The sequence below is a fragment of the Glandiceps talaboti genome, chromosome 16, assembly GCF_964340395.1.
Source record: "Glandiceps talaboti chromosome 16, keGlaTala1.1, whole genome shotgun sequence".
In the NCBI taxonomy this organism is placed as follows: domain Eukaryota; kingdom Metazoa; phylum Hemichordata; class Enteropneusta; family Spengelidae; genus Glandiceps; species Glandiceps talaboti.
In genome coordinates, this window is record NC_135564.1 from 10,716,581 (window position 1) to 10,733,945 (window position 17,365).

The 17,365-nt window shown below is 35.3% G+C and overlaps 1 protein-coding gene across 1 annotated transcript in view; it reads right to left on the reverse strand.

Moving 5' to 3' along the window:
• The window catches only part of LOC144447017 (unconventional myosin-Ia-like), a 55,892-nt gene that overhangs the window by 14,457 nt on the left and 24,070 nt on the right, over positions 1-17,365 (reverse strand). The window contains exons 2-15 of the mRNA XM_078136876.1: positions 13,123-13,299; positions 12,582-12,697; positions 11,390-11,484; positions 10,571-10,675; positions 9,840-9,886; positions 9,009-9,072; positions 8,286-8,384; positions 7,740-7,846; positions 6,901-7,048; positions 4,889-5,097; positions 4,323-4,388; positions 3,771-3,938; positions 3,365-3,559; positions 217-387 (exon numbers count right to left, since the gene is read on the reverse strand). Coding sequence (XP_077993002.1) covers positions 217-387; positions 3,365-3,559; positions 3,771-3,938; positions 4,323-4,388; positions 4,889-5,097; positions 6,901-7,048; positions 7,740-7,846; positions 8,286-8,384; positions 9,009-9,072; positions 9,840-9,886; positions 10,571-10,675; positions 11,390-11,484; positions 12,582-12,697; positions 13,123-13,275 — 1,743 coding nt within the window. The 5' untranslated portion in view covers positions 13,276-13,299. The remainder of the gene's footprint in view (positions 1-216; positions 388-3,364; positions 3,560-3,770; positions 3,939-4,322; positions 4,389-4,888; positions 5,098-6,900; positions 7,049-7,739; positions 7,847-8,285; positions 8,385-9,008; positions 9,073-9,839; positions 9,887-10,570; positions 10,676-11,389; positions 11,485-12,581; positions 12,698-13,122; positions 13,300-17,365) is intronic.

Here is a 17,365-nt window from a genome sequence, read left to right on the forward strand (position 1 = left end):
CTACCACATTGAAGACCAATAGATTTAGTGTGTGCCTATCTTAGTAAATGAAGGCTCCATTACCAGAGTCATAAATTCAGGGTTGTTGTACAACTATACTCTCACTAGACGGTGTCATAAATTGGAAAGGTCTATTGTCAAATTGTAAAACTATTGAGGGTGCCACGAATTTCAAAGGTCTATTGACAAATCATATGGTAACAGAGAGTGGCATACCTTGAATTGAGAGCCAGCAGTTGGTGGTCTCTTCTTGTTGTGATATTTGGTATTCCCTTCAGGAAACAATTTTTTCAACAAGAGATGTTCAGCTTTGTACATTGCTTGTGACAAATCTCTGAACAGCAGATCATTGTTCTTGTCAATGAATCCAGTTGTGTTGTAAGTCACCTATTGGTTGAACAGAAAACAGGGTCAACCAAGTGGTATTGTAAGTCATCTACTGGTTAGGGAGAAAACACAGGTGAACATACAGGCATTGCAAGTACCCTATTGGTTGAACAGAAAACACACAGGTGAACCAAGTGGTATTGTAAGTCCCCTATTGGTTGGGGAGAAAACACAGGAGAACATACAGGCATTGCAAGTACCCTATTGGTTGAACAGAAAACACACAGGTGAACCAAGTGGTATTGTAAGTCCCCTATTGGTTGGGGAGAAAACACAGGTGAACATACAGGCATTGCAAGTAAACAGAAAACACACAGGTGAACCAAGTGGTATTGTAAGTCCCCTATTGGTTGGGGAGAAAACACAGGTGAACATACAGGCATTGCAAGTACCCTATTGGTTGAACAGAAAACACACAGGTGAACCAAGTGGTATTGTAAGTCCCCTATTGGTTGGGGAGAAAACACAGGTGAACATACAGGCATTGCAAGTACCCTACTGGTTGAACAGAAAACACACAGGTGAACCAAGTGGTATTGTAAGTCCCCTATTGGTTGGGGAGAAAACACAGGTCACCCTAAAGGTATTGTAAATCATTTATAGGTTGAATAGAAAAGTTATTTATTGGTTGATCAGAATATACAGATGACATTATAAGTAGTTTTGTAAGTCAGCCAACAAACAAAAACATAACTTGCAGCTACATGTATCACAAAATGTTATATTATCAATATTGTTGTATTCTTTGGATATATAATTTCTTTGTCAAGCTGATGTTTAGAAAGACAGAGACACTCACTCACATAAATGTCATGACAATGTTGAAGATCTTTGTCAAAGTGATATTTATAACACACACACACACACACAGACATACAGACAGACACACACACATACACCGACACACACAGACAGACAGACACACACACACACATACACACAGAGACAGACACACACACACACAGACACACACACACATACATACATACATACATACAGACACACACACATACAGACACAGACACACATACACACAGACAGACAGACAGACAGACAGAGACACATACAGACACACACAGACAGACACATACACACATACACAGACATACACACATACACACACATCATACATATACACATTATGATTTACACAGATTATAACTCACAAGCAGTTCAAAGTTTGTTAGCATTGGACTTATCTAGGTCGTGGACCCTCATGAGAATGACAAATTCCATAGTTACAGCTGACCACATCTGGTTATTTACATACAAATTATGGCAATATATATTATCCTACATGTATATGAATGCCTTACAGAGAGTTACATAAGAGCTTTGTCATACTGACATTTCTATGAGACAGACAGTCACACACACACACACACACACACACACACACACACACACACACACATACACACACACGCACACACATACACACATGCGCGTGCACACACATATACACACACGCGCATACACACACACACGTGCGCACACACGTGCGCACACACACACACACACACACACACACACACACACTCACACACACACCGTGACACTTATATAGACCTTGTCCTACATGTATATGAATGAATGCCTTACATAGAGTTACATAACACCTTTGTCATACTGATACCTATATAACACATACATCATGACACAAAGATCAATATTTTGACTTTCTTAATTAAACCATATTGATTATCTAATAATAAACACACCAATTTGATAAACACTATATTTTAGAATGATCTATTGCTATGGTTACTACAATTTGAATACCTATAAAACCCATATTTTAGAATGATTCATTGCTATGGTTACTACAACTTGAATACCTATAAAACCCATATTTTAGAATGATTCATTGCTATGGCTACTACAATTTGAATACCATATTTTAGTATGATTCATTGGTATGGTTACTACAATTTGAATACCTATAAAACCCATATTTTAGAATGATTCATTGCTATGGTTACTACAACTTGAATACCTATAAAACCCATATTTTAGAATGATTCATTGCTATGGCTACTACAATTTGAATACCATATTTTAGTATGATTCATTGGTATGGTTACTACAATTTGAATACCTATAAAACCCATATTTTAGAATGATTCATTGCTATGGTTACTACAACTTGAATACCTATAAAACCCATATTTTAGAATGATTCATTGCTATGGCTACTACAATTTGAATACCATATTTTAGTATGATTCATTGGTATGGCTACAACAATTTGAATACCTATAAAACCCATATTTTAGTATGATTCATTGCTATGGTTACTACAATTTGAACAGATATTGTGGAGATATATGAAGTCAAGATGTAGCTTTGGTTAATTCTGAAGTACAAACCATGGTGTAGGTCACACTGAGCTGCTAAAAGTGAACACACAATAACTGATTTTAGGTGCAATTGATATCAAGACATTCCTACACTGTATTGAGCCAATTCGACATCATTAATCAAAACCCTAGCTGTGTCATTATATTTTGTGATTATTTTATTTAACTGGACAAAGGAAAATATTTGGAAATACAATGACAGAACCTCATGACGTGTGAGTGCAAGTGTGGCGTACTTGGGGTATTTGCACGAGTGCTTGCAGTGTTCTCTGCAGCAGTATACTTAATAAAGTGCAGTACACTGCAAGCATGAGTGCACCCCCCCCCCCCCCCATACCCACACTGGCACTCATATGGCTTGAGGTTCTAATATTAATTACACATGTTTATCTGAAACAACAACATTTTCATGAAAATGACACTATGCGGTCACACGCTTTTGTGTAGAATGAACTAGTGTCCTCATTTGCATATCATTAGCATACAGGTATGCAATAATGTTTGTGGTATCACACTGCAGTGTAAATACCGCTAGTATATGCACGCACCAGTGCAAGTAATCTCTGGTACACAATATAATCTTTCTAATATGTAGTTTATAAAGAACTTGTACTTACATCTCCAGCGTAATGCTTTAACCTAAAGCAGTTATGGGGAATGGTTTTATCTGACTTCAGTTTGGTCCGACTATCATAGTGTTTGTGACGTGAGATGTATTGGTGGGAGTTAAGTTTCTGAAGGAATGTCAAGTCTGTTACATTTCCTGGCCGCAAACATTCCTCATCCAACATTGCCAGGATGCCATGGTTACTCTGTAAAGACAACACAGAGAACAAATCACTGATCAGTGATGAAGAATACTGATTGAATGTGATGATAGAGAGAAGGTTGGCATGGCAACACCTGAATTCAAACACCGTTTACAATAATAATTGTAAAATTTTCACGGTCCAACAAAAGTTTTAAAAAATACCTGATGTTTCAGAGGTAACCTAGCCCAGAATCCAGTAACATGTGTTTTACCTTTTCAATGAGATCACAGATGACAGCATTGTTAAAGAAGTCAATCTTGGTCCATTCAATTCCTTCCTGTATGTACTCCTCTTGTTCTTCCTTCAATGTTAACTCTATAAAGATCTGTTGTAGTTTCTCATTGCAATAGTTGATGATGAATTGCTCAAAACTGTTGTTCTGTAGATACAAGGGGGAAAAAAATCATAAAAATTGTGCCAATGGTGTTGTAGTACAACTGATACAGTATGGGCAATGATTGGTGATGAATTGCTCAAAACTGGTGTTCTGTTGATACAAGGAAAAAACCCATAAAAATAGCACCAATGGTGTTGTAGCACAACTGATACAGTATGGGCAATGATTGGTGATATGAATTGCTCAAAACTGTCAAAGGTCATTAATAACGAAAATGCATACGGTACGACATGCATAATTTGCATTTAAGGGTAATGAGGAGAGGTTGGTCTCAATTAAGGTAAGGGAGTTGGTCACAACTTTCTGGGGGTTGCAATTAAGAGGAGGCAGTAGGTAGAGGGGGGGGGGGGGGAGTTATGTGCTTACCTGAAAAATCTCAAAACCATAAATGTCAAGTACACCCATGACTTTGTTAGATTTGGCTTTTTTCACCTACAACATAAACACATACATAAATTGGTTGATTTCCGCCAATAAATTGAATGTGACATGACAACTTGGAGTTGATAGTAGTCGACGGCTGAGCAGAAAGTCTGGAATGTGACAGTCTATATTGAATTAAACGTACACACAAACATGATAATGTACTTTAAAGTCAAAATTTGCTGTTTAAGATAAACATATAATATCTGCACACCAGTGTTGGTATTGGGACAATTGCGCTCTTGCTTGCGATGCACTATCACTCGCTACCATTGTGCAAGTAAAGCCATGCACAGAGAACTTGCTGAGTACATCTCACTGGCTATCAAGCATCATGATGTTATCTTTATTAAGTTTGAACATAACTTCAACAAATGTCTGTCATTTCTGTAGGAAATGTGGAGACAACTTAGAAACCACTACTAGTAAATCTATCAACACAAATCTAAACATTTTGTCCATTCTTCTACAATGACTTTAAGTCACTTGGAAAGTACTATCTACCATACCTTCATACTTTCGTTGATGGTATCAACAATCCATTCAAACATTCTTGCATAGATGGCTTTACAGATAGCATCTCTGGCATACACAGCTGTTGATGGGTCTAGAGACGTAACTACACGGTCACCTTTACCGCCAACCATACTACGTTTTGTCAATGACTGCAGCAATTCCTCGGCATTAAAGTCCAGTAGGTCACAAATCTCATTCATGTCTGACGTAAGGAAGAGTAAGCAGAGGTCAGAGGTCAGTGCAAAGAATGTCTGATGTAACTACACTGACGAAGTAGATATATATTTATATATACTGTATGTATGTATGTATGTATGTATGTATGTATGTATGTATGTATGTATGTATGTATGTATGTATGTATGTGTGTGTATGTATGTATGTATGTATGTATGTATGTATGTATGTATGTATGTGTGTATGTGTGTATGTATGTATGTATGTATGTATGTGTGTATGTGTGTGTATGTATGTATGTATGTATGTATGTATGTATGTATGTGTGTATGTATGTATGTGTGTATGTATGTGTGTATGTGTGTATGTGTGTATGTGTGTATGTATGTATGTATGTGTGTATGTATGTAATAAATGCCGTCCGGGTAAATACACGCCGACGTAGGAGGCGTGTATTGCCAGGATGGCATTTATCTTGTACCCCGGCTAATAATTCAATGGTGTCATATTCTTACCAGGAAAAAGTTCATACACCCATTGTTTATGTTTTGATTTTCGACAAGACACCCTGACGCCAACGTGACTTCCAATCGAAGCTGACACGTGTCAACAAACTGGATACACGCCTGTGTCAACATTCAATGTCACACACGTATATCGCTATGTTGCACGACGAAAATAGCAATTTACATCCCAATGTACAGTGTATTTCATACCACTATGTATTTGCTCGATATTATTATGCAGGACATTCATACTACAAACTACTCAATACAATCACATCCATCATGTGTATGCAACTAGTGATATGAAATTTAATCGCCACTGATAAAACGTAAACCTGGCTACTGACATCAAAAATACAACTTTCAGCGAAATTGTTTATATGTGTCTAGTGTAAAGAAACAGCATATTAATTACATGCAAATGAAATACATCATTCAAACTTTTGAAATGTCGTGTATTACGAAGCAATAGAAGTACCGTCTACCTCTCGCAAGTTGTAGTAAAATACACCATTCAAACTACAATGCAATACCGTCCACAATTATTGTGACTTTTTGTCCATTCCGTCTTCATCCCTATCTTCGGCCCAACTATTCCAAACTTGCATGATGAGCTAGTATTTTTTTCAGTGTGTTTCTGAGGTAATGTTTATTATTACGAAAATAGTGTTCAACGTGTGAACGGAAGTCTTATCTGTTCAGTCACAGTCTGGGGTCATGTTTTTGTTATGATTGTCTGCGTCTAATCACTCTTCCCTGGATGCCATTAATTGGATCTCATACACAGAAAATACACTCCCGCCACTAACATTTGATAAATTTGCTACTCTGCTCATACACCTGTCTTCACGCTTTTCCCTGATTGGTCAATAGCCCTCATTTGTAACTGTCAGTTGAAATTTAACGCCCAGCCGGAGTACAAGTATGTATGTATGTGTGTGTATGTGTGCGTGTATGTGTGTATGTATGTATGTATGTATGTGTGTGCATGTGTATGTATATGATATATATAAATGTGTGTGAGTATATATACTTTACATATATATATATATATATATATATATATATATATATATATATATATATATATATATATATATATATATATATATATATATATATATATATATATATATATATATATGAACTACAATATGAACAAGAAAACAAAACTGAATGTCTTCCATAATAATTCAGTCGTTGTATTTATTCTATATATACATGCTTTTATACCTGTCCTCTAAACATTAAAATTCAATGAAAACAAAATGAAGTCGAAATACTGTGCATCACTTGAAATAAAAACCTGTCAGTATACATACCATCTGGCTGTTTGATTTTCACAGCATCCATTCCATTCTTTGAAGTGTAAGTTTCGAACTCAACATTGCCAAATTTTAGAATTGCTGCTAACAATTTGTATACACCGAGAAGTTCTTCATCAGAGAAACCAAGGACCTGCATAGCACGCTGTGAATACAATGACAAGAATATAGATGGGTTAAAAGTAGGATACAAAATTTACTGATACTATCTGACATTATATCATGCATGTGCCATTTAGAACAAAAAATATGGAATATATACTCTGGTCATTCTACGTCACAACAACATGTGTCAATGTCACAACAATACGCATCTACGTCACTTGTTCTGCTGAGTTCGAAATTTTTGTCACAATGTTCAAAATTACCATTACTTTCCTGGTATAATTATGTTATTCTCCAATATTTGTCTTCATTCAGCCAGAAAATATTCATGACCTAAGGGTTGTCACTACGACAAAGACCCATTAGGTCACTCGTATTTTCCTTGGCTGAATGAAGAAAAATATTGGGGAATAGCATCTAGTAGTTTGCTCTAATAAATACCATGCATACAATCTATGATGGGGAAACTAATGGCTAGAGGGTGATATTAATATACAGCCCCCCTCGGTGGTAGTATCTGACCACTTCTTTTGTTTTTTCATTAGCATGTTGCAATAATTATTTATGACAAACATAAAATCTTGTTCTATTCCATTCTATTTTATTGCTGCATAGTTATCTAAAAGTAAAACAATAATTAGTCATATCAAACATCAAATTCCTAAATCTGTTTTATATCTAAAACCAAACCAATCAACCTGTGAATGAATAAATTTCAAATTCAAACCGACCTGTGTCTCTGCAAAGTTAGCCTTGTCGTCTATGGTATCCACATTTATACAACCACTCTGGTTTAAATACTTGTAAGCTGTGGGGTCCTTCTTTAACTGAAGCTCCTCTGTTAAAATATGAGAAGGGAGTAGATAAGAATAGAGTTGAGAGATAAAGACAAGACAAAGAATGGATAAGAAGGATACAATTGAAGGTACCAAGAAATTTGACTAATGCACCACAGTCTCAGTTGCCAAGTCTCTCTGTGCATACTGTATCATAGCGATTTACTTCAATGTTTCAGTGTGCTTTATTTGCTGTATTTAGCTAGGTGCTAAATATGTGGTCTCAGCTATACACTTAATCACTTTCATAATTTCTATACAATGCGTGTGTTGCATGCTCACTATCATATCATTGTGGAACTGGCAAGGCTTTCTCAGTCAGTTCTCAGTCTGTCCAAGAAGTCACTCACCCCATAGGCGCTACCCTTTTGTGGAGACTGAGTTAAAACCTAGCAATACATGGGCACCTGCAGGCCTCGTGTGAAAAAATGACAAACTTACCCAGAAGTAATTCTGGTGCTCCTGCTATCAGCTGGTAGAACATATGAAAGTTTCTTTCACCTTTACTCTGCACTATAACCCTTGACTTCTCCAGTAAATCTGATAGACAGAAAACAATGACATCATTAGTCAGTAACATACAGCATGTTAGGGCGCCCTCCTCACACACTGCCTATATGTGAAAGAGAACACTGATGCCAGAGGGCAGGATAACACAACAAATCTGACAGACAACAATGACATCAAGTTTCATTTTTTTCAAATACTTTCAATAAATAACAACATTTGTGAAACATATTGTATGAAAGTAGCAAAAAATGCAGAGTAATTCTTGTAGTGATTTCCAGGAGAGAATTGACAAAATATATAAAACTGCAGTTATACAAAAAAAACATCACATGGGGATGCATTTGAAAAGAAAAATGAGGGAAGTCAATTCTGCGACTTCCTAAACATTTTTGTCATTTTTAAAGAAATAAACAGAACTATTTGGACAGGCGGAAAATGATATCAACTTTAGATTTGAAACACTGGGGTGAGTTATTCAAAGGAGTCTACAGTATAACAATCATAGCCCTCATTATCTCACTTCCGGTCCAAAAGATATTTCTGAACAGCACTCCTAGTGGCCAAACATTGCTATCTTTTGTTTTCAAGCATTCAATAACGCCACTAATATTGGGACATTTAATTCATTATCATGTAGCATAATCAAATACTTACAGTTTGTGATAATTCCTCCTAGTGGATGTCCTTTGAAATCAAATTCAATGTCCATATACTTTCCCTAAAAATAAAATATTACACATTTTATAATTTTCAACACAACTTGGCACATCTCTTTCTCACATCTCTTATTACAAATCTACTTATAGACACAATTTGAAAGTCAGCAAAATGAAGACTGGTTATGAATCTACTCTTCTTGGTAATTAATTGTTTACTTAATTATAAGAAAAATCAACAAAATCGTACAAAACAGAACTCATAAATGTAACTATCATTTTTTTTAAGGAGGTATGCTTTGAATTTTGTCTTGTACACAAAATAACTACAAGTGGCCAGAGAACATTATTATCTCTGTAACCAAACTAATGTGTTAAAATTATTCACAGACTTCTTTCTGACATAGCTTTTAACACTATTGACTAGATTTACATTTAAATTAAATTGTGGTTTTACAAAGAATGTTGTAACTTTTGAACATATGTAGTGCTTGACATAGTGACATAAACTTAGAACAAGCTAAAAAAAGACCCTATATAACAACATGAACATATCCTATGTTAAACATGGCAGCGTGAACATACCTCATGTGAAAAATAATGACATGAAAACGGGCTTTGCCCAAAAAAGACAAACTATGAGAACATAAACATATCTACTGTGAAACATGACATAAACATTACAAAAATAAACATAGTCCATGCTAAACATGATGACAGACATGCTACAATTACATGCAAAACATGACAGAACAGAATGTTATACATGACATGAAAGGTAGAAAGTAATTATACAGAAGAACACAAAAAACTGAGTGGCAAAACTTACAAATCTAGAGGAATTATCATTCCTGAGGGTCTTGGCATTACCAAATGCTGAAAGTAAAAGATGAAAACTAAAAATTGTTGCAAAGGAGAGTTCAACAAAAAGATTGAGATTGAAGTGCATGTTCATTCTAAACACAGTGCTGTACATTCTGAAGACAGTCAAAATAGTGTGTGTGTGTGTGTGTGTGTGTGTGTGTGTGTGTGTGTGTGTGTGTGTGTGTGTGTGTGTGTGCATGTGTGTGTGTGTGTGCATGCGTGCGTGTGTGTGTGTGCATGCGTGTGTGCGTGCGTGTGTATGTGTGTATAGAATATGTACCATACATCATGACATTGTATCACTATATGTATGACACTGTAACAATGACAGCAATTTTGTAGCAGTTTGTACCTTCTGATATGGCATTGTATCAATCTCTTTGTGACATTGTAGCAATGACATTAACTTTGTAGCAGTCTGTACCTTCTGAAATGACATTGTATCTATTTCTAACACTGTAGCAATGACATTAACTTTGTAGCGGTCTGTACCTTCTGACATGAAATTGTATCTATTTCTAACACTGTAGCAATGACATTAACTTTGTAGCAGTCTGTACCTTCTGACATGACATTGTATCTATTTCTGACACTGTAGCAATGACATTAACTTTGTAGCAGTCTGTACCTTCTGACATGACATTGTATCTATTTCTGACACTGTAGCAATGACATTAACTTTGTAGCTGGTATTACCTTCTAATACTGGATTGGACTGTAACAGTTGTTCCTTGACTCTATCGATATCTTTGCCTTTTCCGGATACTGCAGCAACATATTGCATCACAATCTTGCTGGCCTCTGAACAATAAAAATATGAATTAATCAATTACACACACATTAACAAGTCACTAATTGAAAACATACATAGGCAAGTCATTCAATGAAAGCATACACTAGACAGGTTATGCAATGAAAGTATGCATTGAACAAGTCATTCAATGAAAGTATCCAATGAAAGTATACATTGAACAGGTCACTTAATGAAAGCATACATTAGACAAGATGTTCAATGAAAGCATACATTGAACAAGTCATTCAATGAAAGCATACATTGAACAAGTCATTCAATGAAAGCATACATTAGATAAGTTATTCAATGAAAACATACATTGAACAAGTCGTTCAATGAAAGCACACATTAGACAAGTTATCCGATGAAAGCACACATTAGATAAATCATTCAATGGGTGCATTAAAAGTCATTCAATGAAAGCATATATTAGACAACTCATTCAATGAAAGCATACATTGAACAAGTCATTCAATGAAAATATACATTAGACAATTCAATCAATGGAAAACTTGATGAAAACAAGTATACAAACTGCCATACAATATAAACAAGAAACATTAATCATCTGTAAACAATACCTAACCTTGAAGTCATTCATGTATAATATACCAGCGACTTCACATCCCTGGGGAAAGTGTGAGGGCGCAGTTTGAAAGTGGGGATTGACGTGAGCATTTTGCACTGCAGTACAATCATTTGCAAGTTAATGGATTGCCTACCTGTTTTACCAGCTCCACTTTCACCACTTATGATAACACACTGGTCCTGGTTTCTATCTCGCATAGCCCGATATGCATCGTCTGATATTGCATAACTAGCAAAACAAAACAGTAACGTGCATAAAAAATCAATCAATTTACAGTGAACTGCACCTCGGAAATAAACTACATGTATTAAAAATTTTGTTGTTACTTTGTTCAAGAAAAATCCAATCAATTCTCAGTTGATATGAAGAAAAAAAATCAAGGGTCACCATACACATTTTTTAAATAGAGGTCAAAATGTTATCAGAATTATGTCATTTTAGAATCCAATATGGCCACCAAACATGTTAACTCTATGGGAAAACAGAATCCAATATGGCCACCAAACATGTTAACTCTATGGGAAAACAGAATCCAATATGGCCACCAAACATGTTAACTCTATGGGAAAACAGAATCCAATATGGCCGCCAAATACTGTGTTAACTCTATGGGAAAACAAAGGATTGTTGATTTCCTTGAAAACAAGACAATGGTCAGTCCAATTTCTTTTAATATTTCAAAAGGAAAAGAAGCAGGCTTCCATATGGCAAAGTTTGGAGAGATTTTAAGAACTTTTGATTTTCAGTGAAGTTAAAAAAAAACAAAAAAAAACTTTGAAGCAATTTTCAAACACAGGCATTTCACCCAGGCCCTTTGGCAGTGGAAAGTTTTCTAGATTGCTCAGCATTACTATCATCACTGTAAACCACAGATAGCCTTTTCAATGCACCATCCATGATGCAGTGTCTCAGAAGAAATATCAGCTCTGGTTTGTGAGAATCAGCATCATAAGTTAATGCAAAGTTTTTGAAGATCATTCCTTCCCAAATACAAGTAAACAAGAGAAATGGCAAGTGGCAACTGAGTATTATGTAAAATAACTTTATATGATATAACAAATCAGTGCAATTCAGGAACTGTAGTTGGGGACATGGTGATACAGGATGGCATATCAAATAACTGTAACTAGAATTCTTGGTACCTACAATAACATTTTACCTCATGCTTGTGGATCAAAATTTGACAACAATGTTGACTCATTTTCACTCACACACTTAAAGTTATACATGTCTAGGGTATGGAGCGGACAGTTATTTCTATAATATCTCCATGGTAAAAATCTATTTCAAGTAATGCAAATTGATACAAGCTATATGGTACTTACATATGTGGTGGCAATTCATACAGATTTCTTCCTCGATATTCAAGTATCTTGTTTTCTCCATATAAAGGTAACTTTTTATAAGGGTTGACAGACACTACTACATTACCTATGTAAGTCTAGTGGGAAGAAAAGAAAACAGAATACAAGACTAGAGTTATCAGTGGTTCATCACCTTCATTTGTTAAGTCAAAAGAAATTACACAGACAGACAGACAAATGAACAAACAAACATACAAACAAACAAACAAAAAACAAACACTATCGTTGGTATCAAAGACAACTCTTAGGTTTTCAACACACACACAAACAAACAAACAAACAAACAAACAAACAGAAACACATTTACATATATATCATTGGTATCAAGGCATATTCTTAGGATTTAAACAACACACATACAAACATATTTAATAAGAACAAACATACAGTGTACTTCCATATGCATCATTGCTATTGGTATCAAAACGTATTCTTAGGCTATCAACAAAACACAAGCAAACAAACAAACAAACAAACAAACAAACAAAACAAACATACTTACATATACATCATTGATATCAAAACGTATTTTTAGGTTCTCAACAAAAGCTTCTTCTGTAAGTGGATCTAAAAGCACACAGTCACTGACTCCCACCATATCATCCAATATGTTCTGAGTCCGATGACCATAAGTTGGGCCATTTTGTAGTGCCATTTTGATGCATCAGTTAATCTCTGTCTGTAACACAGAAAGAAAAATATTATACAGTATAAAAATAAATTCACCGAATCTGATCACCATGATAAGTTGGGTCATTAGTCTATATATGTACCTGTAACACACAGAAATAAATGAGAAACCTTTAACGGGAGGAAATAAGAACTCAGTGGCTGCACAGGATCAACAGACAACTGTCTATGCCATTGACGTCCTGTGTGAAAATTCTACACTTTCACACACATATTTTGAATGCTAGATAATTGTGTAAACAGATATGTGGAATAAACTAGAAATGTAGAAACTGATTTTTGTAACAATATCCGTGTGAAACAATGACAATCACCTGAATACATTACAAACAACCAATGGAAGACTAAACCTATCGTATTATTTATTCATAAACATGTAATGTTCTGAATAGCAATGTAATTTAAGCATACTTTAAACGTATCTGTTTTGGTCAGATTTAAACTCTGCCTGTTTATGATATAATTTATAGACTGTGCTTGGGTAGTCGAGAAGATACAATGGGGGGGGGGGGGGGGGAGTTATCTATTAGGTATTTTAGTGTGGTGCACACCCATGGGTTTCCAACCAAATATTTAGTACATGTACAAGGCACAGTTTACCAATTTTCCCTCTCTGGGTTCCCAAACTCCAACAAAATTAATAGGACAGTTAAATGCTGTATGATGAAATCACATGACATATTATTAATATCAAAACTAAAAACAGTAAGTTTTCTGAAATAGCATTCTCCTTTGGGTTCAAAATATTTTTCATACTTTCATTATGTTGGAATTTCACTCAGGTTACATACAAATGTGTCATACTCTGTGTATCTGGTGAACCAAAGTGTAGGTACTACATAGGGGTATGTTTAATAAACCATGTCATTCCATACATAGTGTAACAGCCACCTCATGGGAATTTGGTGATGCTATATAGCAGAACTGAAAAATGTTTTTGTTTTTAAAAGTTAGGTACACGTACGTACGTACGTAGGGAGGTATACATACATATGTAGGGAGGGGGGAGGCTGGTTGGTCAGGTGGTTGGTTGGTTTTGAAACCAATAGGTCATCTATAGGCCAAAGTACAAAGGCAATTTGGTTAGCAATTTGTCATATGCTGTGATGCTAGCATCTATGGCTGAGTGCATACAGGGCAGTGATAGAACTTAGAAGCAACTTGCAATGACACATAAAATCCTACATGTTGGATTCATTGTGATGCATCTGTCAACATAGTCTGGATGCAAAAGTGGTCTCTAGCTAAACCACCCATAATGATACCATATACATGTACATAGGAATTAGACTACTGTCAATACCAAAAGGCACTGTGATTACACAAATGTATGTGAGTATATGGAGCAATTATTTGCCTGCAATGAATTTCTACATAATAAGTGTGCTGCTCACCAAATTACCTTGTGTATCTCTTAGCCTTATTCCAATTCACTACACTAGAATGTAGAATGTAAAGATGACACAGGTATTAACTGTAGTACACAATATACAGGTACAATCCTACATGCACAACATGGAAATTACAACACAGACACAAGGTATACAAATTGCTAAAACCATCATAAAAACATCGGAAAGTGCTATCTCTTCCTCTTAAAACAACGGCTATTATTGTACATCTTTATGACAGCAGGTTATTAGAAAAGGTAGGGTTTTCAATAAGTTGCATTTTTACTACCCACGCAAAATTGAAATTGTGCTGCCCCTAGGCTAGTCTTCTGACATATACTATAATACACTTGCCGTACACCATTCACAAATGTCACTGTGTTTATCATTATACATACTTTACAGATGTATTTTTTTACATATACTGACTGTACTCAATTTATCATACATGTATGACGAGTTAGTGCCAAAGGGCCTAATGATACTTTTTGTGATTTTTCAACAATACCCCCAGTAACAATTTTGTATACTTTTCTGTTATTGCTGTGATCTCACAAAGAGCTGACCTTTATTCTGAAAGATAGCTATGCATAAAATCATTTCTCGTTATTTCACAATGGTCGCATATTTCTCAAATCGGTCTAAATATGTTGATAGCTTACTGTTTCTCTTCACATCTCACTACTGGGTAGTCTGTGTTTTTGAATGATAATGGTTTGGTAAAGTTCTGAATTAAAGTTGGCTTCGAGTTAGGAAAGCCTCATACTAAAAATGTTGCTGCTGCCTTTTTTTCCTCAAAATGGCATTTTGTCAGTAGGTTCTTTTGGCTAAATTAACCCCTCCACATGCTTCTCACACAAGAAAGGTTGCACAGAAATAACTATACTCAATTTGATTCTTGTTTTATTAGTATCTGACACAACGAGAATTTATAGCAGTTACAATAATACCAGTTCTTTATATTCACTAGTTAGTATCAAAATATTTGAAGTAATGAGAATTTATAGTTGTTGCTGTTAACAGTTCTTCAGTAACTTTGAGACTCTGAAGGCTTCATTTATCATGGGAATAATGATCTCATATTTTAAAGAGCTTGATACTTTGCCAGTTTCCTTCAAAATTATCAAAATACTAAAGTCTTAATATGATTTTTATATTATTGTAAATAAATGTATCACTTCAAAGACAAAATGACCACAATATATTCATAGATGTCATTCATGTCATAAACTATAAATTTTACAATAAAATAACTACAATGTATTTACTAATGTGTAAAGTACAATAATTTTACAAAGCAAGGGTTCTGGTACATGTACATCTTTCTCATAAACTGCGCCCTCTAGTGGCAAAGTCTAGTAGAACAAAAGGTTAGGTAGGTCAAAGGTGAATATTTGAACAATACCTGTCACACATACAGAGGCTAAACAATTCATTTATATTTGCTGTAGAGCAAGACAAATAGGAGATATGAGTACAAACCATTGTTCTATTTGCTACACTCAAACAAATGTGAGATACACTGTAGGAGTATAAGCCATTATTTTATCTGTTTGAAAAGTACATCACATCAGATGGTTGAGTGTTGGAGTAACATATACATGTATTTACATTTCAGGGCTTGAAAATAGCAGAAGTAAAGGGCGCAGAGACTAGAACTCCCAAAATCAATATCTAGACTACCAAATTAACTAGCCCAGGGCACATATACAACTAAACATTGTATCTAGACTATCTAGTCCAGGGCACGTAGACTACTAAACACTATCTAGACTACCAAATTAGCAGTAGTCCAGGACACATAGAATACTAAACATTGTATCTAGACTACCAAATTAGCACTTGTCCAGCACATAGACTACTAAACATTGTATCTAGACTACCAAATTAGCAGTTGTCCAGCACATAGACTACTAAACATTGTATCTAGACTACCAAATTAGCAGTAGTCCAGGACACATAGACTACTAAACATTGTATCTAGACTACCAAATTAGCAGTAGTCCACGATACATAGACTACTAAACATTGTATCTACGTGCAGACTAGCAAATTAATAAGAAATTAATAGGAAATTCTGGTCGAAACAGTTCACTTGCTTAAGACGCTGGGTATATCCGTAGCCATGCATATAATATATTGTAGAACTCATGGCACCTAATCTCACTGCATTTCACAGCAGTGTTCATTGTAAATTTAATTTATTGATTTCCTATCCGAAAAACTTTGGGTTAAGTATGGGATAATGCTTGACAACTTTAACAGCAACAACATTCAAGGAGGTCCTCAGACTTAGGATTATCTAGAGGACATGTGATAAATATTTGGCTGGTAAAGCTTGACAAGTAACAAGCCTGCAGAACAATAGAATAATCCTCATTGTCTCCATACTATCAATTCATCCTATAGTCTAGAGGCTATCCATGGCTTTGAACCATTCTCCAATCTTTCTCTTCTTCTGGAAAAGGCTTCAAAGCCATGGACAGTCTCTGAATCCAATCCTACTGTCTCTGAATTCAATTCTAGTCTCTGAATTCAATTCTACAGTCTCTGAATCCAATTCTACAGTCTCTGATCTCAATTCTAGTCTCTGAATTCAATTCTACAGTCTCTGAATCCAATCCTACAATTTGTGAATTCAATTCTACAGTCTCTGAATTCAAT